Here is a 27,156-nt window from a genome sequence, read left to right as displayed (position 1 = left end):
TGATTTGGATGCGAGCATAAGAGGTACAGTTAGTAAGTTTGTAGATGACATCAAAATTGGAGGTGTAGTAGACAGCGAAGAAGGTTACCTCAGATTACAACAGGATTTGGACCAGATGGGCCAATGGGCTGAGAAGTGGCAGATGGAGTTTAATGCAGATAAATGCGAGGTGCTGCATTTTGGGAAAGCAAATCTTAGCAGGACTTATACACTTAATGGTAAGGTCCTTGGGAGTGTTGCTGAACAAAGAGACTTTGGAGTGCAGGTTCATAGCTCCTTGAAAGTGGAGTCGCAGGTAGATAGGATAGTGAAGGCGGCATTTGGTATGCTTTCCTTTATTGGTCAGAGAATTGAGTATAGGAGTTAGGAGGTCATGTTGCAGCTGTACAGGACATTGGTTAGGTCACTGTTGGAATACTGCGCGCAATTCTGGTCTCCTTCCTATTGGAAAGATGTTGTGAAACTTGAAAGGGTTCAGAAAAGATTTACAAGGATGTTGTCAGGATTGGAGGATCTGAGCTACAGGGAGAGGCTGAACAGGCTGGGGGCTGTTTTCCCTGGAGCATCAGAGGCTGAGGGGTGACCTTACAGAGGTTTACAAAATTACGAGGGGCATGGATAGGATAAACAGACAAAGTCCTTTCTCTGGGGTCGGGGAGTCCAGAACTAGAGGGCATAGATTTAGGGTGAGAGGGGAAAAATATAAAAGAGACCTAATGGGCAACTTTCTCACGCAGAGGTGAATGGAACACGTATGGAACGAGCTGCCAGAGGATGTGGTGGAGGCTGGTACAACTGCAACATTTAAGAGGCATTTGGATGGGTATATGAATAGGAAGGGTTTGGAGGGATATGGGCCGGGTGCTGGAAAGTGGGACTAGATTGGGTTGGGATATCTGGTCGGCATGGACAGGTTGGACTGAAGGGTCTGTTTCCATGCTGTACATCTCTATGACTCTAACTCCATTTATAGTCCAACAGGTTTATTTGGAAACACTAGCTTTCAGAACGGTGCTGATGAATCAGCTGATAAAGGAGCAGCACTCCGAAAGCCATGGCTTCCAAATAAACCTGTTGGACTACAACCTAGCGTTGTGTGATTTTTTAACGTCATTTATAGACGTTGTTCCTGACAAACGAGAGAGCTACTCTTGCTCCACCTGCTGGTTTTAAACACCCTGCTTTGCTTTGTGAAAACAACATGAGGAATCTACAGACAGATGCAGATGGGTTTGAATGGTCAAAGGCCTGGCAAATGGAACACAATGTGGGCAAGTGAGAAATCTTGGCCACAAAGAATAAAGAAGAAGCATATTTTCTAAAATAGTAAGAGGTTACTGAGCTTTGAGAAGCAGCAAAATCTAACTTAGTGCATGAATCACATAAAAGTACAACAAATAATCAGGAAGGAGTTTGCACATTCTCCCCGTGTCTGCGTGGGTTTCCTCCGGGTGCTCCGGTTTCCTCCCACAGTCCAAAGATGTGCGGGTCAGGTGAATTGGCCATGCTAAATTGCCTGTAGTGTTAGGCAAGGGGTAAATGTAGGGGTATGGGTGGGTTGCGCTTCGGCGGGTCGATGTGGACTTGTTGGGCCGAAGGGCCTGTTTCCACACTGTAAGTAATCTAATCTAATCTAATCTAATCTAATCTAATCTAACCTAAAATTAACAGGATGTGATGGTTTATTGCGAGGGGAATTGAATGCAGGAGTAGGGAAGTTATTTTACATTAAGGTATTACTGAGACTGCACCTGTGTATAGCGCTGGGCACTGCACTTATGGAAGGAGGTTAATGAGCTGGAAGCAGTTCAGAGAAAGTTTAAAATGAGCAGATTGCCTTTGAGGAAAGGCCACACAGACTGGGCCTGTATCCTCTTGAGTAGAGAATGAGAGGTGACTTAACTGAAACTCAAAAACCTGAGGGGATTTGACCAGGTCGGGGTCAAAAAGACATTTCCCCTTGTGGGGAAATCTAGGAGTTGGAGTCATAGTTTAAAAATAGAGGGTGCCCATTAAGACAGATGAGGGGATATCTTTTCTCTCTGAGGGCTGAGTCCTCAAAAGACAGTGGATGCAGAATCTTTAAATATTTTTGAGGCTGAAGTTGATCTTTTTTGATGACAAAGGGACTGAAAGATTATTGTGATATGAAGGGTTGTAGAGTGGAGGTTAAAATCAGATCAGCCCCAACCTAACTGATTGGCACAACAGGCTCAAAGGGCCGAATGGCCTACTCTTGCCCCTTATTTGTCTGTGGGAAAGAAATTAAAGGCAATTACAGGCATTGAACTTGAACACACTTCTGAAGTTTCTTACCTTGGGTGAAGCGATCTTTATGTAGACTATAATTGGGGCCAGAGAGGTCTTGGCAAGTTGAGCAGGATGATTAATGGTATCTGCATCAAGAGCCACCAACTGTAATGTCCTAGCCAGTTCAAAAATACGTTCAATCTCACTCTGTACTTCAGCTACAGGGAAAGAGTCAAAATTAAGGCACTTTTACTAACATACAATAAAAGTAGCAAACGCAGTTCAAATCCTGCAGTCCCCTTTGAGAAAGATTTGTGTCCCTCCATGCTCACATTGGTTCTGCCTCCTCTTTAAGAAGTAAAATGCATATTGTAGTCATGACAGAGTCAATAGTGCTAGCTTGCTGTCATTAGTCTGGATCATATGGAGGCCTTTCCTTTGGGTTCAACACAAAACCATTAGTCAAAATGGCGATCTCTAAAAGGAATCAGATCCTCTCTGTTTACAGGACAAAGTGGATTCAGCGACTTTGTTTCTTACTTAATTCTACATCTCAAATTATGGACTTGACCATCACACAATGTTTGTCAAATGGCAATAATGATGGAATCCCAATCTCCCTCCCGTTCCCATCGGAAGGTGCTGACGTTTTGATGAGGGACAGCTCTAAACTCACAAGGTGCCTCCAGCATCCAGTTCACACAAGGATCCTCAAGTATGTGTTTGACAGCAAATGTCAACATTGTGTGACCTGTTCCTGCCAAATTCGATTTTTGTACTTACCCAGCACTCTCTGATGTTAATCAGGATGAAAAAACTGAATGAGATTCCCTTCTCAGTACGGTGCACCCTGACAGCAAAAGACTTGCTTGTGTCATGGATAGTATTAGCTAACTGGGCACAGACTGAAGATAAAAGCATCTGCTCCTGATAGTGGGGTAAGTCTCTTGAGTCCATGAGATTTCATTAGGCCTTCCTTTCTCAGGCCTCACTTGGGCTGTCTGAGTATAAAGCTATCAGTTTTCTTTTTCTAGTCCGGTTTCCTTGCACCCCTCAGGGCAGTGACTCATTCTGGGTTGCTGTTTAATGTTTGCCCTCCAGAACTTTGTTCAAATGTCCGTTCTGCCTAAGCACTGACACCAAGTGTGGGCAAGTTACTGAACTGCGAGACTGTCAGAGCCAAGTTCTGGCTTGATTCGGGTGCTTCCTTTGCAGTAATGTTGAGAGAGAACGTAGACCAACTATTCATCCAGATGTGGAACTCACCCGAATGTACTGAAGCTTATATGAGTCTTGTGGTGCTGTGGGCAACGCCCCTGCCTCAAAACACTGAACTCCCTCCACAGGGAATCTTTGATTGAGGAAGAAACATTCACAACACAGCCAACGCAGGTCAACTGCCATTCTGCATATTGTCCAACAGCTGCCGGTGGTAAGACTGAGGGAGATTCCTGGTCAAGTAGGAGAAAGTGAGGATGCTGGAGATCAGAATCGAGAGTGTAGTGCGGGAAAACCACAGCTGGTCAGGCAGCATCCGAGGAGCAGGAGAATCGACATTTCAGGCAGAAGCCCTTCATCAGACACTTTCCTGATGAAGGGCTTATGCCTGAAACATAAGTTTTCCTGCTCCTCGGATGCTGCCTGACCTGCTGTGCTTTTCCAGCACTACACTCTCAACACGAGATTCCTGGTCAACTATTGCAACAAAAAGGAAATTGGAGTCTCTAGGGTCATGATCCAGATTTCCAAACTACCACATGTATGGAAAAGGTTTATGTTGTCTCAATAAAGTGTACCTGAGTGAACCGTAATACACCATCACTGCATACTTTCCAGTCAAAATCACTGCTGAGGGAAGACAATCTTCTTTTCCCAGGGCTGTCAGTCAAGAATTAGAGGCTCTGGGTCAAGTGCTAAGAAATGGAATAAGAATAGACAGTCCTTGGCTTTGACCAGCACCGAGTTGATGGGCCGAAGGACCCCTTCCTGTGCTGTAGACCTCTCTGACTCCCAGCTAATCTGACTGCAGTAATAACGAGGAGAACATGAGAACTACAGATGCTGGAGATCAGAAACGTCGATTCTCCTGCTCCTCGGATGCTGCCTGACCTGCTGTGCTTTTCCAGCAACACACTCTCGACTGCAGTAAGAATGACTCTCGCCAATGAACGTACAATTGTGTCGCTCACCAAAGTATCCCCTGAGCCACACTGCAAATCAAAATGGCACCACAAAACAGGCATTCCAAACCAAATTTCTAAATTACGTTGTGCTAAGTTACACACAGGCACAAATTAAACATGGTCACACGTTCCCTGTAGTGCCTGTTCTCTGTGTTAATTTGTCCCAATGCTCTGATGCAGTGCTCGCCCAGGGGTTTTAACATAGCCCACTGACTTTCAATGAGGGACACTGCAGATGGACGAATACTTCAAGCAGCTCTGGGCCTTAAGGTTTAGCTTTGGACAGAGTGCATACACAGCTGAGGTCTACTCTGGCTTGTTGACAGCTAACAGCAGGGCCTCTGGCAGAGTAACTGGGCTGGGAGACTCCCCATTGGCCTTCCTGACAGAGGTCAGTCGGTCCCTTTCCTGTGAAACCATGGCCAGTCTCCCCCAGGGCATGGCCTCAGTGACCCAATCTGCCCGAGCACAAAGCGATGAATTTCTATGGCACCATCTGACCAGCGTAATCCACCGTCACGTCTGAACCTGTATGGCAGCAAGCTCAGCTTCCAGCCCGATGTTGGCTTTTTGCTCCAATGGGAGTTGCACCATTGGGTATTGGACATTACATTAATGACCAGGTCAGTGTGTGAATGGAGCTGATCTCCTCTCCCACGCTGGTAAGGGCAGAATCCAAACTCTGTATAAGGCCCTGTGCTGTGTTGGTACTAGAGCCCTCCAGGCTCCTTAACAGCGAGGTTTCTTGATCAGTTCTCATTGTTTCAAAGCACACTGAGTTTGTGCTGGATTAGCATTCCTTTGTCGGCTGTCCCATTGAAGTCCTCGTTGAACCTGTCTGTGGTCTTGCCCTCTGGCGAATTGATACTTGCGCTGTTCTTGCCCCCTGTGCTGGCTGCAGTATGCTCATAGCCAAATACCACGTACAGTCTGCCTCTGATCTGTCCTCTAACACAGGCACAGCATCAGATTCCAAGCTGGGCACTGAGTGAGCGAAATGATTGCATGGTGCTGTGCCTGCATCATATCTCTCGTGTTGCTGTTCCTCCACTGCTCACTCAGGCAGTAACTTATGGGTATTCAGAAGAAAAAAAGGCACAAGGGGAAGGTAATGGCAAGGGGAGAGTGATGGAAGAGTTTTTACATTTAACTAATCCCCAGTTTGTAAATCAGAAGTGATTCTGGGATGTGGAAGTGGATGTGAGAGGGAGGAGTAGATATAAGGATGGATGCTTTCATTGGTTTCAGACTGATTGCTGGCCATGGTCTTGGCAGTAGGTGTCTCATTAATCGCCAACACCATCTGACCCATGGAGTTGGACATACAGGAATGCCCAACACCCTCCAATCGTGCATTCGCCATGTCCGGCACAAGAGACTGCAATGTCTCAGTGGTTGCTTGTAGTCTGTAATTATCATGGTCGAATAGCAGGCAGTGTCCATAGATAGCAAAATCTGGAAATCATTGTGCCTCAGACCAAGGGGTATCATTTGTGATGTACAAGTGCCAGGCAATGACCATTGTCAACAAGACAGAAACCAACCTTTGCCTCATTACCAACATTACCATCACTGAATCCCCCACTATCAAAATCTTGGCGGTTATCATTGATCAGAAACTGAACTAGACCAGCCATATACAGTGACTACAAGAACAAGTCACATTAGGAATCTTGCCGTGAGTAACTCAGCTCCTTAGCCTACAATGCACAACTCAGGATACGGATGGAATCTCTCTATTTGCCTGGACGAATGCAATTCCAACAAGATTCAAGAAGTTTGACACCACCCAGAGCAAAGCATCCTGGATGATTGACATCTCCAGCACCGTTGCTACTGAGACACAATGGTAAATAATATCTCAGCGACAAGAAGCACTGCAGTAACTCACCAAGGTCTGTCTGACAGTACCGTGAAAACCCATGCCCAAGAGCATCAAATGCAGGCAATGCCTCCACATTCAAGTTCCCCTCCAAGCCACGCCACCATCCTGACTTGGAAAGATATCGTTATTCCTACCCTGTCACTGAGTCAACTCCCTTCCTAACAGCACTGAGGGTGTTCCTACACCCTGTGGACTGCAGCATTTCAAGAAGGCAATTCACCATCATCTTCAATTAGGGAGGGCAATAAATGGTGGACTAGCCTGCAATGCCTACATCTCATAAACCCGTAAGGATGAGTGTGTGCAAGCTGTGACATTTGCAGTAACGGTAAGTCTGAGCTGAACCATATGAACAGTAACCAACAGGTTCTGATGGTTAATCACTATTGAGAGGTGGAGGTGTTAGTAATTGACCACTGACTGAGGCTTATGGTGTAACTGGATTTGATAATGCATAGAGTCCATAGTACATGGAATCAGGCCATTCAGCCCAACCTGACACTCCGGAGAGCATCCCACCCATCTCCATAACGCTTCATTTCTCACAGCCAATCCACCTAACCTGCACATCTTTGGACCATCGGAGGGAAGCAGAGCACCCGGATGAAGCTCCACCCGAGAGTGGAATTGAACACAGGTCCCTGGTGGGGTGATACAGCAGCGCTAACTGCTGAGCCACCATGACAACCATGACAATGTCTATTTATCTTGCAGCATTGTACCCAGTCAGTCGGAGCTGGATTCCTTACACTGCCTGTGAGGTCTATCTGCTCCCACTGCCCTTTGAGGTAGGCTTAGACAGTTGCTTGTCAATGCAGGACATCTCTCCACCTCCTCAATAACACCTCTGATGCAGTGTTCAATAAACTTTCAAACACAAGCTCTCCTATGTTGTGTCATTTGCCAGGACAAATCTATTTCCTATGTGACTGCATGCACCTATATCCAATCACAGTGCACCCCCAGTAAAAGGGATGTAAGCCACTGTTAACCTGCTCTGGATCATTTGGAGTGGTAAGACACTAAGATTTTGCACTTCCTGCTTACATGTGGAGCATTTCAATCACCAAGCATGTTTAAGGTGGGGGGGGGGGAGGTTGAGAGTGCAATCAAATTTAGATTTTCCTTTACTTTTCCATCATCTATTTACCCAGGGGACTGTGTCAAACCATATGCCTTTATTTCAAACAAGCTCCGTCTTCAGTCGATAACATCATTAACACCTGGCATGTTGAATTTCCCCAATGCAAATAGTGACATATAAAATAGGCAGCTTCTGAAATAACAGTATGTTAGAAAAACCAACAGAGAAAATTCAGTAAAAGCAGGTTTATAAAATCTCTCTATATTTAATGAATATACAGTACCTGTTTGGATTTCTGCAAATTAAACATTTTCATTTCTGTAACTAGACAATTCATGATCTCTGCATTCACTTTAGGTTTGTATACATTATAGAACATCCTTTTGCATGCTCAAATCTATGGCATTTTCTGCATCTTGTTTTCTGCATGCCTGATATGAACACATTTTCTGCATGCCTGGTGATAATGCATATTTTGCATACCTCATGGTAACGCATGCCCTGCAAGTTTTTAATGCATGTCCGTTGGTAATGCGTTCCTTGTATGCTAGAAAGTAATGCATTTTCTTCATGCAAAGTAGTCACGCATTCACCCCGTATGGGTCAAAAAGTCGGAGGTATTCTTTGTGGTAAGACAGCAGTATCTGCATGCTGGATGTGAAGTTGCTGTATGCATGCTGGATGGCAAGGTGTTAATTGCTGGCTAACAGCACACTGTGGTGTAGTGCTGCATGCTAATGGACAATATGTGGAACAGACTGCACAGCAGCGCACTCAGGTGCTGCAGCAGACAGGTTACACTGGCAAGGGAGCCACATGCATCTGTGAGACAGGGAGAAAACTTGAGACAAACAATGCAGAAATGTCAAGGGGTGACTGAGGATAGTCTAACACTGTCTAAACACTGAAATTATGGCTAAACCCATTCTTTATTCTAATCACTGAAATGCTGGGTTCAGAGGAAGAGTTGATGGTATATCCATCATTCACTCTTGATAAGAAAAGCTCTGTGAACATTTTGGTGCTGGGTCTTACTAATTCTATTTAAATTTTCAAGTTACCAGAACAACATTTGAGGCTCGAGTTTCTTTATTCTTAGAAGAAACGTATCACTAATGATCATTGACTGATTATCACCTGTATTTTTCCTCCCTACTTTTCATTCCTGCTCTCCCTAATGCATTTGGTCATGTTGGATGAGCTTTTCCCATGTGGGAAAGATGATGATGTAGTGGGAATGTCACTGGACTAAACAATTAAGAAGTCGAGAGTGTGGTGCTGGAAAAACACAGCAGGTCAGGCAGCATCTGAGAGCAGGAGAGTTGACATTTCGGGCAAAAAACCCTTCATCAGGAAACGAAGGGTTTTCCTGATGAAGGGCTTTTGCCTGAAATGTCAACTCTCCTGCTCCTCGGATGCCGCCTGACCTGCCGTCCTTTTCCAGCACCATACTGTCGACTCTAATCTCTAGCATCTGCAGGCCTCACTTTTGCTGGTAATTAAAAAGCCCAGGCTAATGCTGCTAGTACATGGATTCAAATCTGGGATTGGTATCAATAATGGTGACCATGTAACAATTTGCAAATACCTGTCTGGTTCAACAGTGGTCCCTTCCTAGGAAAGGAAGTTCTTAGATAGTGCGACTCCAGACCCAGGGAAAGGTGGGTGAATCTTAAGTGCCGTCTGAAACGGGCAAGGAGGGCAGTTAGGGACAAGCAACACCCTTGACAGTGATACCCGCATGACAATGCAGTTCCACAGATGCTTGTGGTCACATCATGTTGCAGTCATATAAGACTCTGGTGCGGCCGCATCTCGAGTATTGTGTGCAGTTTTGGTCACCATATTATAGGAAGAATGTGGAGGCACTGGAACGGGTTCAGAGGAGGTTTACCAGGATGTTGCCTGGTATAGTAGGAAGATCGTATGAGGCACTTGGGGCTGTTTTCATTGGAGAAAAGAAGGTTTAGGGGTGACTTGATAGAGGTGTACAAGATGATTAGGGGTTTAGATAGGGTTGACCATGAGAACTTTTTTCCACATATGGAGTCAGCTATTACGTGGGGGCATAGCTTTAAATTAAGGGGTGGTAGGTATAGGACGGATGTTAGGGGTAGATTCTTTACTCAGTGAGTCGTGAGTTCATGGAATACCCTGCCAGTTGCAGTGGTGGACTCTCCCTCTTTATGGGCATTTAAAGGGGCATTGGATAGGCATATGGAGGATAGCGGGTTAGTATAGGTTAGGTGGGCTTTGATCGGCGCAACATCGAGGGCCTGTACTGCACTGTATTTTTCTATGTTCTATGTTTCTATGTTCTATTTCACAGATGAGCTTAGTCTGTTAGTTGTTGCTCAGCTAGCTGGTCCTGGAATGCAACACAGCTAATGTGTTCTGGCCAGCAAGAATAATTGGATAGTGATTGCTGGTGAAAGGTTTGGCTGAACTTTCCTTTTCCTAACCCAGGGCTGCTGACAACAGCTACTTTCACATCAGTGAGATAACTTATCACGTATTAATTAGACCCTGGCCTTTGTGAAATGTAGACCTATGTATCAGCCCCATCCCTCCTTGCTTTGATTAATCTGCTCCCAGCCCTTTCCAAGAGCATCATGGGAAGAGAAGTCAGGGTTTTAATGTCTCATTGTGAAATCCAGCTACAGTTGGAAATAACAGAGAGATGACAAGTGAGCTTGGGACTCAGCAGTGTTGGCTGGGCTCAATTAATACTTCATTCGATGGAGATAAACAATGGCCGCCCGTTGCTCATCTCAGTTACATACATTTTTGGATAAACTGTCAGGCATTTGTATGGGACAAAACCTTACTCAGGACGTCAATTAATTGCATGATCTGTGAACACTGACTCTGTCTAAACTCAAAACCAATTCTGTCAATTTCTGACTTGCTATGTTTCAGGTTTGACTCGACTATATCTGCAGAGCCAAATTATCTTCCAATATCAATGGAAGTTTCACGTTATTGAGCAAAAGGGTCTCCGCACAGGTCTCTACCATCTGCTCCAAAAACAGATTTTTTGAAATTGCCTTAATCATCCCACATCATCACTGACGTACAATCAGACGCATGGGCCATGAATGTGGATTTATTTTTTTCAAAGCAAATTGTGATATCACTGCAGTCAAATTTTAATTTTGTTACCTTTAATATATTCTCTCTTTAGTTTCTCTCTTTAGTTCATGAATGTCAATACACTGTCCCATGAAGAGCAGTTAAGTCAATGTAGGTCAATTTGTGACCTCCCAGGGTTCACGGGGCTTATAGGGAGCCATACAGCACAGAAACAGACCCTTCAGTCCAACTCGTCCACGCCGATCAGGAACTGAACTGGTCCCATTTGTCTGTTGTTGGCTCACATCCCTCTAAATCTTTACTTTTCATGTACCTGTCCAAAAGCCTTTAAATGTTGTAACTGTATCCACCTCTAGCACTTCCTCTGGCAGCTCATTCTATACACACACCACCCACTGTGTGAAAATGTTGACCCTTGGGTCCCTTCTAAATCTTTCCATCTCACCTTAAACCTACGCCCTCTAGTTCTTGACTCCCCTGATCTGGGGAAAACACCTTGGCTTTTCACACTATTCGTGATTTTGTGATTTTATAAACCTCTATAAGGTCACCCTTCAGCTTCCGACACTTCAGGGAAAGAAGTCCCAGCCTCTTGGAGTGGCACGGTGGCTCAGTGGTTAGCGCTGCTGCCTCACAGTGCCAGGGCCCTGGGTTTGATTCCTGCCTTGGGTGACTGTCTGTGTAGAGTTTGCACATTCTCTCTGAGTCTGCGTGGCTTTGCTCCGGTTTCCCCACACAATCCAAAAAAATGTGCAGGCCAGGTGAACTGGCCATGCTAAGTTGCTCATAGTGTCAGGTGCACTAGTCAGGGGTAAATGTAAGGGCATGGGTAGGTTACTCTTTGGAGGGTTGGTGTGGACTTGTTGGGCCGAAGGCCTGTTTCCATATTGTAGGGAATCTAAGCTACCCAGCCTCTCCTGTCTCAGTAACACCTTGTAAATTTTTTCTGTACTCTTTCTAGTTTAACAAGATCCTTCCTATATCAGAGCAACCAGAATTGTACACAATATTCTAAAGTGGCTTCACATGTATAGCTGCAATATGACGTCCTAACTCCTTTACTCCATTCTCTGACTAATGAAGGTGAGTGTGTCAAACACCTTCTTCACTGCCCTGTCTACCTGTGATGCCACTTTCAAGGACCTATGTACCTGCTCTCCTAGGTCCCTCTGTTCAACAATACTCCCCAGGGCTCTACCATTAACTGTATAAGCCCTGCTCTGGTTTGTCATTTCAAAATGCCACACTTTGCATTTATTTAAATAAAACTCCATCTGGAAGCAGTGTTTACTGTCTACAAGATTCACTGCAAGAACTTCCCAAGTCTCCTCCAACACCTCCTTCCAAACCTGGGACCTGTACTGTCTAGAACAACAAGATCAGCAAATGTGTGGAAATGCCTCCCACTGCCACAATTTCCCTCCAAGCCACACGCTATCCTGACTTGGAGAGATATCGCTGTTGCTAGGTCAATATCCTGGAATTCCTTCCCAACAGTACTGTGGGTGTTCCTATGCTAGGAGGACTGCCATGGTTCAAGAGGGCAGCTCACCATCACCTTCTACAGGCCAAATAGGGATGGGCAATAAATACTGACCCTGTGCACACATTCTGTGAATGAATTAAACAAGAAGCATCAGTACGTCCTAAAATAATCAACTTGGGTCCCAGGTTCGATTCCAGCCTCGGGAAACTGTCTGTGTGGAGTTTGCACATTCTCCCGTGTCTGTGTGGGTTTCCTCTGGGTGCTCTGGTTTCCTCCCACAGTCCAAAAGATGTACAGTTCAGGTGAATTAGCCATGCTAAATTGTCCATAGTGTTAGGTGCATTAGTCAGAGGGAAATGGGTCTGGGTGGGTTACTTTTCAGAGGGTCGATGTGGACTGGTTGGGCCGGAGGGCATGTTTCCACACAGTAGAGAATCTAATCTAATCTAAAATGAAACTCCTTGGACCAGCAGTGTTGCATATTCATAAACAACAAGCAAAAACTCAAAATCCGAGGCAGGGCCCTGTGAGCTATCCACAGTGATCTTGATGGGACAGATGGCATTTGCAGCTTCTGTTCCACACTACGTTTCGGTGACACTAATGATTTCCCTCCAGCTCGGGACATTGGGCTGAGTGTCTTTAATGGAGAAAGTGAGGTCTGCAGATGCTGGAGATCAGACCTGAAAATGTGTTGCTGGAAAAGCGCAGCAGGTCAGGCAGCATCCAAGGAGCAGGAGATTCGACGTTTCAGGCATAAGCCCTTCTTCAGCCCATTCCTGAAGAAGGGCTTAAACCTGAAACGTCGAATCTCCTGTTCCTTGGATGCTGCCTGACCTGCTGCGCTTTTCCAGCAACACATTTTCAGCTGAGTGTCTTTAATGCCTCACCTGGCATGGACAGGACAAAATTCCCTGTCTGTCCTTGATATCCAAGGGATTTCCCAATTGAAAGCAAAATAAACCCGCAAGGGGAGCTTGTTCGGAACCACCTTTACTTCTGCCATTGTTTTTGCAGTTACATGCCAAAGAATAAGTCAAATCAAGCCAGGTTCTCATTCAAATAGGGATTCGAGATGAACACCTACAGCCTTAGGCAAAGTCAGAACCTGCTGCAAGGGATGACCAGCAAATTGAGGCAGACATACAGACACACAGACACTTACAGGTAAGACACAAGATAATGGAATGGGTCACATGTCATGGTAAGATATACATACCCAGTACATCTGAGGAGGAAGGAGAATAGTGATGGAGTGAGAGAATGAGAGAGAAAAATCCAAGACAGTCAGTTTATAATGTCCAAAGCATGCTACACAGCAGTATTTATTAAAATTTAGATTAGAATTTATCAGTAAATTTGAGCAGATTTGATGAAGATGCCCTGTTAATTATCACAATTGTTGCATTAATATTTTTATCACCTCGGGGTAAAATACAAAGGTGTCAATTTTTCCCACTGTAATGAGAGAGAGAATAGCAATGACTGAAAAGTTAACCTGACCTTGTTCATAGATCTGTTGTGTATTTTCAACATTTTCTATTTTTATGCATTCACTGGCTCTTAATTTGAAATCAGTTTATTTGAATGAGCAGAAAGTACAAACTGTTCACAATGTTTACTTTTATTTATGATGCTTCGTTGTTATTTGCACACAAAAATCATATCAAATTATCAGCAATGGATACTGGACATAATACTGATGCGACAATCTCAGTCTTTATTAAGTTGACTCTCATTGAATTAAATTTTGTCTTTCATTCCTGCCACAAATTCTGATTCTCTCTCTCACTCTGGCAATTATCTGTGTCTGAACTAGGCTTTGCAACATTGGTGTTGTGTTTAATCAGAAATGAAGTTCCAACCACCTTTCTATGCAATCACTAGGAGCACCCATTCCCACCTCCATAACATTATCCAACTCTGCCTTTGCTCAGCTCATCTCCTACTGAAATCCTCAGCCAGAACTTGTCACCTCTTGACTTGATTACTCCAATCTGTGCCTGGCTGCTTTCAATAGACAATAGACTAATAGACAATAGGTGCAGGAGTAGGCCATTCAGCCCTTCGAGCCTGCACCGTCATTCAATATGATCATGGCTGATCGTTCTTAATCAGTATCCACTTCCTGCCTTATCTCCATAACCCTTGATTCCACTATCTCTGAGAGCTCTATCCAATTCTTTCTTAAATGAATCCAGAGACTGGGCCTCCACTGCCCTCTGGGGCAGAGCATTCCACACAGCCACCACTCTCTGGGTGAAGAAGTTTCTCCTCATCTCTGTCCTAAATGGTCTACCCTGTATTTTTAAGCTGTGTCCTCTGGTTTGGCACTCACACATCAGCGGAAACATGTTTCCTGCTGCCAGAGTGTCCAATCCTGACATAATCTTATATGTCTCAATCATATCCCCTCTCAGTCTTCCTAACATTGTACTCTATGTAACCATGGTGATATCCCCATACTAGGAGATGCTGGAGATCAGAGTCGAGAGTGTGGTGCTGGAAAAGCACAGCAGGTCAGGCAGCATCCGAGGAGCAGGAGGATTGATGTTTTGGGCATAAGCCCTTCATCAGGAAAGTATCTGATGAAGGGCTTATGCCTGAAATGTCTATTCTCCTGCTCTTTGGATGCTGCCTGACCAGCTGTGCTTTTCCAGCACCACACTCTCAACTCTAATCTCCCCAAACCTCTGCTGTCTCTGTCCTAAAGCCTGTTCATCTATTATCCCAGTGCATGCTGATTGACATTAGCTCCAAGTTAAACACGATCTTAAAATTCTCATCCTCATTTTCAAATCTCAACATGGCGTTGCTTCCACCTATTTCTAGGGTGGAATCTTATTGAAGCATCATAGAGTCCCACAGACACTTCAGTCCAACCAGTCCATGCCAAACATAATTCTAAACTAAACTAGTCCCACCTGCCTGCTCCTGGCCCATATCCCTCCAAACCTTTCCTATTCATGTAATTATTCAAACGCCTTTAAAACATTGCAACTGTACCCACAGCCACCACTTCCTCAGGAAGGTCATTCCCACACGTGAACTACACTGTGTAAAAAATTTGCCTCTTATGTCTTTTTTAAATCTCTCTCCTCTCACCTTAAAATTATTCCCCTTTGTCTTGAAATCCCCCACCCTAGGGGTAAAAAGACACCTCTATCTATCCCCTTCATGATTGTATACACTTTTATACAACCTCTTATGTTCCAGTGAAAAACGTCTCAACCCGTCCCGACTTACTTTATAACTCAAACCTTCCATACCCGGCAACATCCTGGTAAATCTCCTCTGAATCCTCTCTGGTTTAATAATATCCTTCCTATAGAACTTCAAGCTGGCTGGAGAATGGAGGAACACATGCTGTTTTGACCAGGCCAGCACATATCAAAGAGGATGCAGGGAGGCTACAGAGGAATCTTCTCCCTGAATTAAAGAGCCTTGGGAGAGGTTGGGGGGGTGGGGGAATAGTGGTGATGCCAGAAGTCACCTATGAAAAGAATTGCCACTCAATCAAAGGCTGACTGATTAGCAATTGGCATGGTAGGAGGCCAGCGCTGCTGATAAGAGAACACCCCTCAGAGTCCCAAGATTGCAGAGGGCCCAGGACAGAGGAAGGCGATGTCAGGGAGGTGGGGTTGTCAGATGTTGTGGTGAGAAGGGATGGGGTCGACGGTGTTCGAAGAAAGAATAGTGTTGTATCTCACAAAGGGCACTCTCTTGCTCAGTGTCCTCCCCTCAGTCAGAAACATATTGCCTTTGCTAAAGAGATCCTCTCACTGAGGGACCAAACTGTCTACGGGGGAGCAGCTATCGTCAATACTGCATTAGCCAAGGGTTAGTCCCAGTGAAGACAGAATGTGGTCTTTGAGCGTTCCTTAATTGTCACCTATGGCCTCAATTGGCAACAATCAGGATGGTCAACCATATTCAGAAGGTGGTAGTGTCTGGGTATGAAACCACTACATCTAATTCTGTGTCCTTCTCACCTTAGGACAGATGATTTCACTGCTGATCTCTTCCAGCCCTAAAACCTTCCATGGTACCTGCACTTCTCTAATTCTTACAGCTTAAGCATCCTTGAATTGAATCATTTTATTACTGGCAGCCATGCTTTCAGCTGCCAAGGTCCCCAGCTCTGCATTTCTTCCATAACACTCGTCCATTTCTTCTGAAAGAGGCATCTCTTTGGCCAAGGTTCTGCTGACTGGCCCCAAGATCTCCGACGTGACTCGGCGTCAAATTGCTTTGATAATAATCCTGTGAGACACAGCTGGACATTTTATTATGTTGAAGGTGCTGTATAAATATAAGTTATTCCTGTTGAGGGGTGAAACTAAACTCTTATTGAGATGGGCTTTACACTTTAAGTTTTCCTGAGATCTTAAAGCCATGAGCCTTACTTTGACATGAACGTAGTTTTGATACTTTACAGATTGCCATTTTGAAAAATGATTAAAAGTGGAGTATGTAGAGAAATAGAGAATGACATAAAATGATATAAAAGGTGGGAAACAGGCTATTCGGCCCATTCTGCCTCTGCCAACACTTGGAACGAGCTATCGAATGGATAGGATAGTCCTTTACTTAGGGGCTCCTAGTGAACAAATCGGACAAGGAAACAGTCAAAGCACGTGTCTGAGACTCCCATTGTGGCAGTGCATGTCTGAACTGTACACGTGAAAGGTCAGCAGAGGACGGGATATGGTCGAGAAACGGAATGACACTCCCTGTAACTGTGAGCATGGGCTGTGCACTCTCCTATTATTGACATCCCCGTTTCCATGGTTACTTAGCTCACCGATTTTAAGAAACCCTCATAGGCCAGTGTGTGCTGGTCTTATGTTTCACAAGAACAAATGTCAGAACATCTATCTGCCTGATACTCGCTCTTATGCTTCTCCATCTCAATCCTTGTTCCTCCACTTCCACTAAGTACACACACTCATGCTGTGAGAAGGGGAGGGTCTAAGTTCAATGAGGAAGTGTGCTATATGTATATGTGCCTGTTAACCACAGCACTGGCACACCTTTTACAGTTTGCTTGTAGGTTTGGACATTTTTGTATCACATGGGGTAGGCATGATATTGAAATAGCAATAGGAAATGAAGGAAAGCCACCTAAAGTCTTGGTTAAATTCTTGAAAAGCAATTGACAAGCGAGCCAAGATCTCACTGCTCCGAAACCCATTGTGGATTTTCCTCTGGAAACTCCCTTGGGACCATCACATTGGGAAACGAGAGAGTGAAGGAGAAAGAAACATTGATTACAATGAACAGCTGGGACAGTAATGTGAAACTGTAGGAGCCAACTTGAAGAGCTGCCTTGGGCCTGGGCGATCTCCCCGTTATCAGTTTAAATCCTTTCCTCTCTGTCACCTGTGACAGGAGATAATCACTAATATACAAAGTGCTCTCTCTATCGTAGACAGTAAAAATAGATGAATGAAAGGAACAAGCAAAAGATTTATTATGGGACAAGGTCAATCTAGGACACCAAAAGAATAGGTTTCTCCAAAACCTTTCATCATTAGGAATCAGCTCTGTGGGTTGATGCTACACAACATCCTATTTGTATGCTTCCTCTGTGTAGATCTTGCAGACCTGACTGGACATTACAATCACACCATGATTTGACCCTGGGGGCTTTCTGACTTGTACTCTCCAGTGATAACCAATGGTGCGTATTTAATTTGCCAATCCCTGCCCTGCATCAATGTGACTAACTGAGTGTTGACGAGGAGAAGATGAGGACTGTGGATGCTGGAGATCAGAGTCAGAGAGTGTGGTCCCTAACACCCAGGGGTCGAACACTTTAACTCCCCCTCCCACTCCGCCAAGTTCGTGCAGGTCCTGGGCCTCCTCCACCGCCAAACCCTAACCACCCGATGCCTGGAGAACCTTGGGATCCTCCAACCACACGGGATGAATGTGGATTTCACCAGTTTCCTCATTTCCCCTCCCCCCACCTTATCCCAGATCCAACCTTCCAACTAGGCACTGCCCTCTTGAACTACCTGTCCATCTTCCTTCCCACCTATCCACTCCACCCTCCTCTATCACCTTCACCCCCCCCACCTTCATCTACCTATCGCATTCCCAGCTACCTTCCCCCCCAGCCCCAGCCCACCCCCCTCCCATTTATCTCTCAGGCCCCCCCGGCCCACAAGCCTCATTCCTGAAGAAGGGCTTATGCCCGAAACATCGATTCTCCAACTCCTCGGATGCTGCCTGACCTGCTGTGCTTTTCCAGCGCCACACTCTTTGACTCTAATTGAGTATTCAGTCTACAATGACTCACTGTAATTCCCTTTTGAGAAAGAAAACCTCAACAACTCTGCAATGCAATGGTCAAAATGGTGTCTGGAACATGCTAGAAGCAAAAAAAAAGCTTTTAACGTATCCACACTGAGCTAATGATTATGGATAAATCATTATTTATTACGCGTAAGGGGGAAATAGAAATCTAACGACAGTACACCAATTGCATACCCCATTTTTATTAATAAACCAGGGCCTGAGTTGATTGTGCCCTTTCATGGGATGTGCTAACTCAGATTAACCTGACGGGGGTGGGATGTATATGTGGCTCTTACCCCCAAAAAAGCTGCCAGAGTCCAAGGGTTCTCTTAGAGTGCTACAGCACGGAGACAGGCCATTGGACCCAAACTGGTCCATGCTGACCAAAATGACCAAATTCTCCATATCAGTGATATCACCAGAACTGCCTGGAAACTCTATACTGATCACATTTGATGATTTAAAAAAAAAATGACTTAAATGGACAGGGGGCCAGGAACAGGTGGACTAAAAGTATATTGTCAAAACTACAAAACTTTCCCTGTAGCTTAATATTTTGCAGTTTTGCTTGGCTGGTGTGAACCAATGTAAGGACACTCTGTTCTAAGGGTCACTGGATTTCTCTTTATAGATGCTGCCAGACCTGCTGAGCTTTTCCTGCAACCTCTGTTTTTGATAAGGACACCACAATTTGGATTGCAGCACGGGAAACCTCTCACAGTAGCCTAATGCTTAAGCATTCAATGATCCCAATCATTTCTGACTCCCCAGTTTCCTGCCTTGAGTAATAGCAGTCACCGTGGTCCCAGAGGTCTCATCTCTCATTGGAGAGCGACATGTGAGTTTAATCAGGTGAGGGGATGGGTGAGAAGGAGAGTCCTTCCTCGCAACCAATACAGGAATTGAACCTTCATTGTTGGCTTTACTCTGCAATGCAAGCCAGCTATCCAATCAACTGAGCTAACCAACTTCCACTATTGAGCAATCATCTGTAACTGCATGTTGTGGACACTGACATGAACAAGTGGTGATAGTTTGGAGTGCATCAGATACAGTTTTAAGAAAGCAATTGCATCAAGAAATAAAGGTTCTGTTTATAATGTGAAAACTATGACTGGGTCTTTTGCAGATTTCGTTTCAACATTCCTTTTAAAATTAGTTTCCAAATGCAATTGCGTCATTCTTTTTAAATGGTAGGAGGAGGCAATTGCATTTGGAAACTAATGGCAATATTGTCAGCGACAAATAAAAAGCCAGTAATACCTTCTCCTGGCTTTAAGTGGCGTTGTCTGCTCAACTATCTGACATTCTCCATCTGTGCAGAAAGGGAAGCTGTCGCTGTTTCTTACGAATAGCAGTGAGAGTCAGACTGAGGATCACAGAGCTGAAAATGTGTTGCTGGAAAAGCGCAGCAGGTCAGGCAGCATCCAAGGAACAGGAGATTCGATGTTTCGGGCATGAGCCCTTCTTCAGGCTCATGCCCGAAATGTCGATTCTCCTGTTCCTTGGATGCTGCCTGACCTGCTGCGCTTTTCCAGCAACACATTTTCAGCTCTGATCTCCAGCATCTGCAGTCCTCACTTTCTCCTTGAGGATCGCAGAGACCTACCTCACAATTATGGGGCACAGCAACAGCACATTGGCTGCATTGTTCAATCCAACTCCAGCTGCCTGTCACTAAAATTCAAGCCACGTCTTAACCCTATTACTGTAACATCTTGATTTGGAGATGCTGCTGTTGGACTGGGCTGGACAAAGTTAAAAAAAATCACACAGCGCCAGTTATAGTCCGACAGGTTTATTTGGAAGCAGTAGCTTTCAGAGTATTGCCCCTTCCTCAGGTGGTTTACCTGTTGAAGGAGCAGTGCTCTGAAAGCTACTGCTTCCAAATAAACCTGTTGGACTATAACCTGGTGTTGTGTGATTTTTAACTGGAACAGTTTGTTTGCAATCTTAGGCTTCACATACTGAGGCTGCTCATGGAAGTTTGAACAAAGCTGTGGAGTCAATAGGTTAGCCTTAGTTTAAAACAAAAACCATGTCAGTTACACAAAGTGTGGATGCCCACCCTGTGGAGAAAAACCAAACATGAAACACTCGAGAATTAACCCAAGTCCTTTCAATAGTGACACAGAAAAATCCCTGACCAACCTTGGCAGAGAATCAGAGATTAGGAGGCTGCCATTCAGCTCATTGTTTGGAACCAGCTCTTTGAGGGAACTACCCAGTCAGTGAGCTGGAACATTCACGAGGGGACCGGGTGTTTGTGTTTTAGAGAGTGAATGTGCAAAGTCATGAGAAAAAAGCAGGAGATTAGCAGGAGGTAACGATGCTCATTTGAAGTTTGACACAATGGGCTGAATGGCCTTATTCTGCATCAAGTCAGCAGTCACATGACACCAGGTTATAGCCCAGCAAGTTTATTTGAAATCTCAAGCTTTCGGAGCACAGCTCCTTCGTCAGGTGAACCTGACTTCACCCGATGAAGAGGCAATGCTCTGAAAGCTCGTGATTTCAAATAAACCTGGTGGACTATAATCTGGTGCAGTGTGACTTCTGACTTTGTCCACACCAGCACCTCCACCTCATTCTGCATTGTAACGTTTCGGTGATTAGTTCCTCCCCGCTCTCTTCCCATAACCTGTCAAATATTTCCTTCTCACATATTTGATCCAATCCCCTTTTGAAAGATACCATGGTGTCTCCTTCTAATAGCCTTTTAAGGCAGTGACTTCCAGTTTACAACCCATTGGGGAAAACCAATTCCCGGCCTCATTTCTGAAACAGTCAGAATGGGCTTGAAACGTTCCCTCTGTTTCGCTCTCCACAGATGCTGCCAGAGCTGCTGAGTTCCTCCAATACTTTGTCCTTATTTCAGATCTGCAGCATCTGCAGTGTACTGTCTTTGTTTTATTCTCATTGCCCTCTGTTTGCTTTGCTAATGATTGAATCCATGTGCTCTCAGACCTCCTCTGCCAGTGGGCTACTCACAGAGAGGCGGCATTGAGACTGAAATAAAAATATACAGTGAAAAGCTGCGTTTAAAAGAACAGAAATCCACTTGATACTGAGTAAAGAGAGTAACTCACCCAGGCTGGAGCGTGTGCTGGAGCGCTCGATAATTGTGTGTTTGCTGGGGTTGTTCAGCACTGATCGTTTGGCAAGTGAAATGTCAGCAGTAACTCGTGTGATTGATATTCTGTCGACAGAAAGCAGAGTTACTTACAGCCTTTCCACTCGGAGTTCTGGCACTGTCTATGTGGTAACAGCTTATCACTGCACTGTTCCGCTCGCTGATCATTGAGGGGATGTATGATAAGGGTTGCACTTGTGATGGAGTGCTCAACATCCAAAGTTGGGTCATAGCTTTGTCCCTCTGCAAAAAAACAGTGCTGTTGTGTTCTTCTATGTCCCAATACCTGATTTTTTTTTATTTTCTGTTGTGCAATTTTCCCCCTCCATCTCTTCTGAAGGTTCTGATTCTTTTTTTGGCTACACTCTCAGTCTCTCTCTCTCTCTCTCGGGAAAATCAAAGTGACCACTGTTCCACGCATCAGCCCAGAATCCCAGCGTCAGAAACTTACAACAGCATTAAGCCTGGTTCTGCCTTGGGCTAACACACGGCCACTCGTGCACCTTTCACGAGGTGCTACTAGGGAACAATCAGGAGCAAGACTTCAACTTTTCACCTGCAAGTCACTGAGGCCAACACTAACACACTTACCTTCCACCCTTTTACCTACTGACTGTGTAAAATGAGCTAACGCAGTGCAATCTATGAATAAGTGGTGGTGATATAGAATTGGCAGTACCTCAGTAACTGAGCCAAAGGGAGGGGACTGATTCCTATAATTTGTTTGGTGCAGTTTACTGCTAACATACTATTTACTCCACCCTGTGAACATACCCCAGCAATAGTGCTTTTACGCCAGCAATGTCCAGCTGCTTCATCAATGACCTTCCCTCCACTGGAAGGTTAGAAGTGGGAATGCTTGATGTACAATGTTCAGCATCACTCATCAGATACTGAACCAGCCCGTGTCTATGTGCAGCAAAACCTGGACAATATTGAGATTTGGACCCATAAACAGCAAGTAACATTTGCACCAGACAAGTACATAGCTTGGAAAGGGTGGACGCTAGGAAATTGTTTCCGTTAGGCGAGGAGACTAGGACCCGTGGACACAGCCTTAGGATTAGAGGGGGTCAATTCAGAACAGAAATGCGGAGACATTTCTTCAGCCAGAGGGTGGTGGGCCTGTGGAATTCATTGCCATGGAGTGCAGTGGAGGCCGGGACGCTAAATGTCTTCAAGGCAGAGATTGATAGATTCTTGTTGTCTCGAGGAATTAAGGGCTACGGGGAGAACGCTGGTAAGTGGAGTTAAAATGCTCATCAGCCATGATGAATGGTGGAGTGGACTCAATGGGCCGAATGGCCTTACTTCCACTCCTATGTCTTATGGTGTTATGGTCTTAGGCAATGATCGTCTCCAACAAGAAACAAAATCTAAATATTACCCCTTGATATTCAGCAGCATTACCACCCTCCAATGCCAAACCTGACCCAAACTACTGACCCAAACCTGAACTGGACTAGCCATTTAAATATTGGGGTTCACCTATCACCCACCCATTGCATCCCCTCAGTCTCCCAATGGGTTTCCAGTGATAGTGCTCAAGTACGGAATCCTTCTCTTTTCACATCTTCTGTACCCTTCCTTGTTTCTATTTGCGCTATTCTTGTCAATGTTTCTTCTCTTCCCTCCCTGAACACACTGGTGCCTTGCTGAAAGGGATTCCCAGTCACCAGCCACACTCCAGCACCGCGCCCCAGTAATCATCGTTTATGTGTCAATGATAAAAGCTTGTTCCAAATGACACGGTGCATCACACGAGGCCTTTGCACACCTCATGTTAATGTATAATCATGTCGGTGTGTAGTGCGAAATAGGAAGATCACAGAGCAGCAGCTAAGGGACACGAAACCTCTTAGCCAAGAACAATTTGAGTAGTCAATTGTTTTGGTTTGATAACTGGTGGCATGTGCCAAATTGTGATGATGATACAAATAAAACAAGCAATTGTAATTCACAACTGAGATCTTGAAAATCATTGATATAAAAACAGCACATTTACAAATAATTACAACACAAAGCAAATCTGGGTCTCCTTAAGTTACATACAAAATGTTAGGTGTATTGCCTTTTTGTGTTTTGTCCACAGACCACTGTTGTCTGGTGAAACTTATAGGTGCCATCAGCAATCACTGTCAATAAGTGATTGAACGATGAGAATCACTATCACAGGAAGAAGTTGAGGTGAACAGAATAGATGCATTTAATGGCAAGTTACATAAAGATATGATCTATACTGAATGACAGAGCAGACTAAAAAGACTAAGGAGACTATTTTGCCTCCCATTATTTACACAGTCAGTTTTACGAAATAGGGGACTGGCTTGTCCCAGTTTAGTTGTTCTCATTTCTATTTGCAGAATGATGACTTCTCTCCTTAAGGTCATCATCCATTTTCCTCCTCCTGGTGGGGACCCCAGCTAGGCTTTCAGACTCAAACAGTCACCTCTCAGGAGGAAGTACACACAGGGTATTAACCAACATATTCTCACACATCTATCTATACGTTCAATGGAGTAACGGTTACTTTTCAAAGATCCTTACCTTCCATCAAACTTGTGTTTCAAAAAATCAAAAAGAGCTTTCTGCATCATATCCGTCACCTACACAGAAGCAAAGACAAGTGAAAGCTGGTTAAGCTCTGCCACAATTGAAGCAAGGTTCCTGTTTTAGTTACTGGCAAGAAGTGTCCAAGTTCTCCATTCCTCAGGGAGAAGTTTCGTGGGCGGCACGGTGGCACAGTGGTTAGCACTGCTGCCTCACAGCGCCTGTAGACCCGGGTTCAATTCCCGACTCAGGCGACTGACTGTGTGGAGTTTGCACGTTCTCCCCGTGTCTGCGTGGGTTTCCTCCGGGTGCTCCGGTTTCCTCCCACAGTCCAAAGATGTGCGGGTCAGGTGAATTGGCCATGCTAAATTGCCCGTAGTGTTAGGTAGGGGTAAATGTAGGGGTATGGGTGGGTTGCGCTTCGGCGGGTCGGTGTGGACTTGTTGGGCTGAAGGGCCTGTTTCCACACTATAAGTCTAAGTCTAAGTCTAAGTTTCATATGCCTGGTTTGCAAACAGAACCCAGGCCAGGATCTCAACACAGTAGACTTGTGATTTGCATGGTTATGTGGGCACTAAAACTACTGACTGAAACTCCTTAATGCTCATAAACTGGGGACAAATAGCAAATAGAAAGAATAAAATAAATTGAATTTATATCGCACCTTTCATGTGCAGGACATTCCAAGACCACTCACAGCCAATTATATAATCCTGAAATATAGACCCTTTGCCACAAAATGTAATGAATTGTGCACAGCACTTCTCTAGAAACAGCAATGCAATTAGGTCAGACAATCAGTTTTGGCGATTTTAATTAACCAACAGACATTGACCAGCACGTTAAGAACATGCTCTTTCTGACCCCAGTCTTTTTCAAAGACAGCACTGCAGGAGGCGTGACATTCCCCTGAGAGAGCAGGAAGCTCAGGACGAAGACATCAGCCCTGACAGTGCAGCACTCCTGTGGGGGACAACAGCCTGAATTCTGCTCTTGGGGCTCGAGACTCAAAGCCACAACCTTCAGGTTCAGCAGCAGCACTTCCCCACTGGGTGATGAAGTACATGTGTCAGGTGGAGCTGTGTGTGTCACGTGGAGCTGTGTGCATGTGTCACATGGAGATGTGTGTGTGTGTGTCACATGGAGCTGTGTGCGTGTGCCACATTGGAACTGTGTGTGTGCCACATGGATTTGTGTGTGTGCCACATGAATTGTGTGCGCGCCACATGGAACTATATGTGTGCCACATGGAGATGTGTGTGTGTGTCACATGGAACTGTCTGTGTGACACATGGAACTGTGTGTGTGTGTGCCACATGGAGCTGTGTGCTTGTTGCATGGAGCTGTGTGCGTGTCGCATGGAGCTGTGTGTGTGTCACATACAGCTGTGTGTATGCCACATGGAGCTGTGTGAGTCACATGGAGCTGTGTGTGAGTCACATGCAGCTGTGTGTATGCCACATGGAGCTGTGAGTGCGTGTGTCACATGGAGCTGTGTGTGTGTCACATGGAGCTGTGTGTGAGTCACATGCAGCTGTGTGTATGCCACATGGAGCGGTGTGTGTGTGCGTCACATGGAGCTGTGTGCGTGTTTCACATGGAGCTGTGTGTGTGAGAGACATGGAGCTGTGTGTGTGTGTGTCAGTCAAATGGAGCTGGATGAGTGCGTCACATGGAGCTGTGTGCATGTCACTTGGAGCTGTGTGTGTAACATGGAGCTGTGTGTGTGTGTCACATGGAGCTGTGTGCGTCACATGGAGCTGTGTGTGTTTGTGTGTGTGTGTGTGTGTGTGTGCCACATGGAGCTGTGTGCGTGCACCATATGAAGCTGTGTGTGCGCCACATGGAGCTGTGTGTGTGTCACATGGAGCTGTGTGTGCGTGTCGCATGAAGCTGTATCTGCGCCACACAGAACTGTGTGCGTGTCACATGCAGCTGTGTGTGTCACATGTACCTGTGTGTGTGTCACATGTATCTGTGTGTGTCACATGAAGCTGTGTGTGTGTGTGTGTGTGTGTGTGTGTCATATGGAGCTGTATGCGTGCCACATGAAGCTGTGTGTGCATGTCGCATGAAAATGTATCTGCGCCACACAGAACTGTGTGCATGTCACATGCAGCTGTGTGTGTCACATGTACCTGTGTGTGTGTCACATGTACCTGTGTGTGTCACATGAAGCTGTGTGTGTGTCATATGGAGCTGTATGCGTGTCACATGAAGCTGTGTGCATGTCGCATGGAGTTGTGTGCGTGTCACTTGGAGCGGTGTGTGTGCTTCACATGGAGCTCTGTGTGTGTGTCACATGGAGCTGTGTGTGTGTGTGTGTGAGACATGGAGCTGTGTGTGTGACATGTAGCTCTGTGTGAGAGTGACACATGGAGCTGTGCATGTGTGTCACATGGAGCTGTGTGCATGTCACATGGAGCTGTGTGTGTGTCATATGGAGCTGTGTGCGTGTCACATGGAGCTGCGTGTATCACATGGAGCTGTGTGGGTGTCACATGGAGCTGTGTGTGTGTGTGTGTGTCACATGGAGCTGTGTGTGTGTCACATGGAGCTGTGTGTGTAGCATGGAACTGTGTGCATGTCATTTGGTGCTGTGTGCGTGTCACTTGGAGCTGTGTGTGTGTGTTTCACATGGAGATGTGTGTGTGTGTCACATGGAGCCCTGTGTGTGTGTGTGAGACATGGAGCTGTGTGAGTGACACATGGAGCTGTGTGTGAGTGACACACGGAGCTGTGTGTGAGTGACACATGGAGCTGTGTGCGTGTGTCACATGGATCTGTATGTATCTCACATGGAGCTGTGTGTGTGTCACATGGAGCTGTGAGTGTCACGTGGAGCTGTGTGTGAGTGACACATGGAGCTGTGTGTGAGTGACACATGGAGCTGTGTGCGTGTGTCACATGGATCTGTATGTATCTCACATGGAGCTGTGTGTGTGTCACATGGAGCTGTGAGTGTGTGTGTGCCACATGGAGCTGGGTGTGTGTGTCACATGGAGCTGTGTGCGTGTCACAGGGAGCTGTGTGCGTGTCACAGGGAGCTGTGTGCATGTCACATGGAGCCGTGTGCGTCACATGGAGCTGTGTGCGTGTGTCACCTGGAGCTGTGTGCGTGTCACATGGAGCCATGTGTGTGTCACATGGAGCAGTGCGTGTCACATGGAGCTGTGTGCGTGTGTCACC

The 27,156-nt window shown here is 45.5% G+C and overlaps 1 protein-coding gene across 4 annotated transcripts in view; it reads right to left on the bottom strand.

The window, feature by feature from the left end:
• cacnb1 (calcium channel, voltage-dependent, beta 1 subunit) overlaps positions 1-27,156 on the bottom strand; it is a 119,166-nt gene that overhangs the window by 22,390 nt on the left and 69,620 nt on the right. For all 4 annotated transcript variants that reach the window (XM_060848821.1, XM_060848822.1, XM_060848820.1 and 1 more), the window contains exons 8-10: positions 23,965-24,023; positions 21,374-21,483; positions 2,317-2,468 (exon numbers count right to left, since the gene is read on the bottom strand). In XM_060848821.1, the coding sequence (XP_060704804.1) occupies positions 2,317-2,468; positions 21,374-21,483; positions 23,965-24,023 (321 nt within the window). The remainder of the gene's footprint in view (positions 1-2,316; positions 2,469-21,373; positions 21,484-23,964; positions 24,024-27,156) is intronic.

This window comes from Hemiscyllium ocellatum, chromosome 32 (genome assembly GCF_020745735.1).
Source record: "Hemiscyllium ocellatum isolate sHemOce1 chromosome 32, sHemOce1.pat.X.cur, whole genome shotgun sequence".
In the NCBI taxonomy this organism is placed as follows: Eukaryota; Metazoa; Chordata; class Chondrichthyes; order Orectolobiformes; family Hemiscylliidae; genus Hemiscyllium; species Hemiscyllium ocellatum.
This window is presented reverse-complemented; position numbering and strand designations above follow the sequence as displayed.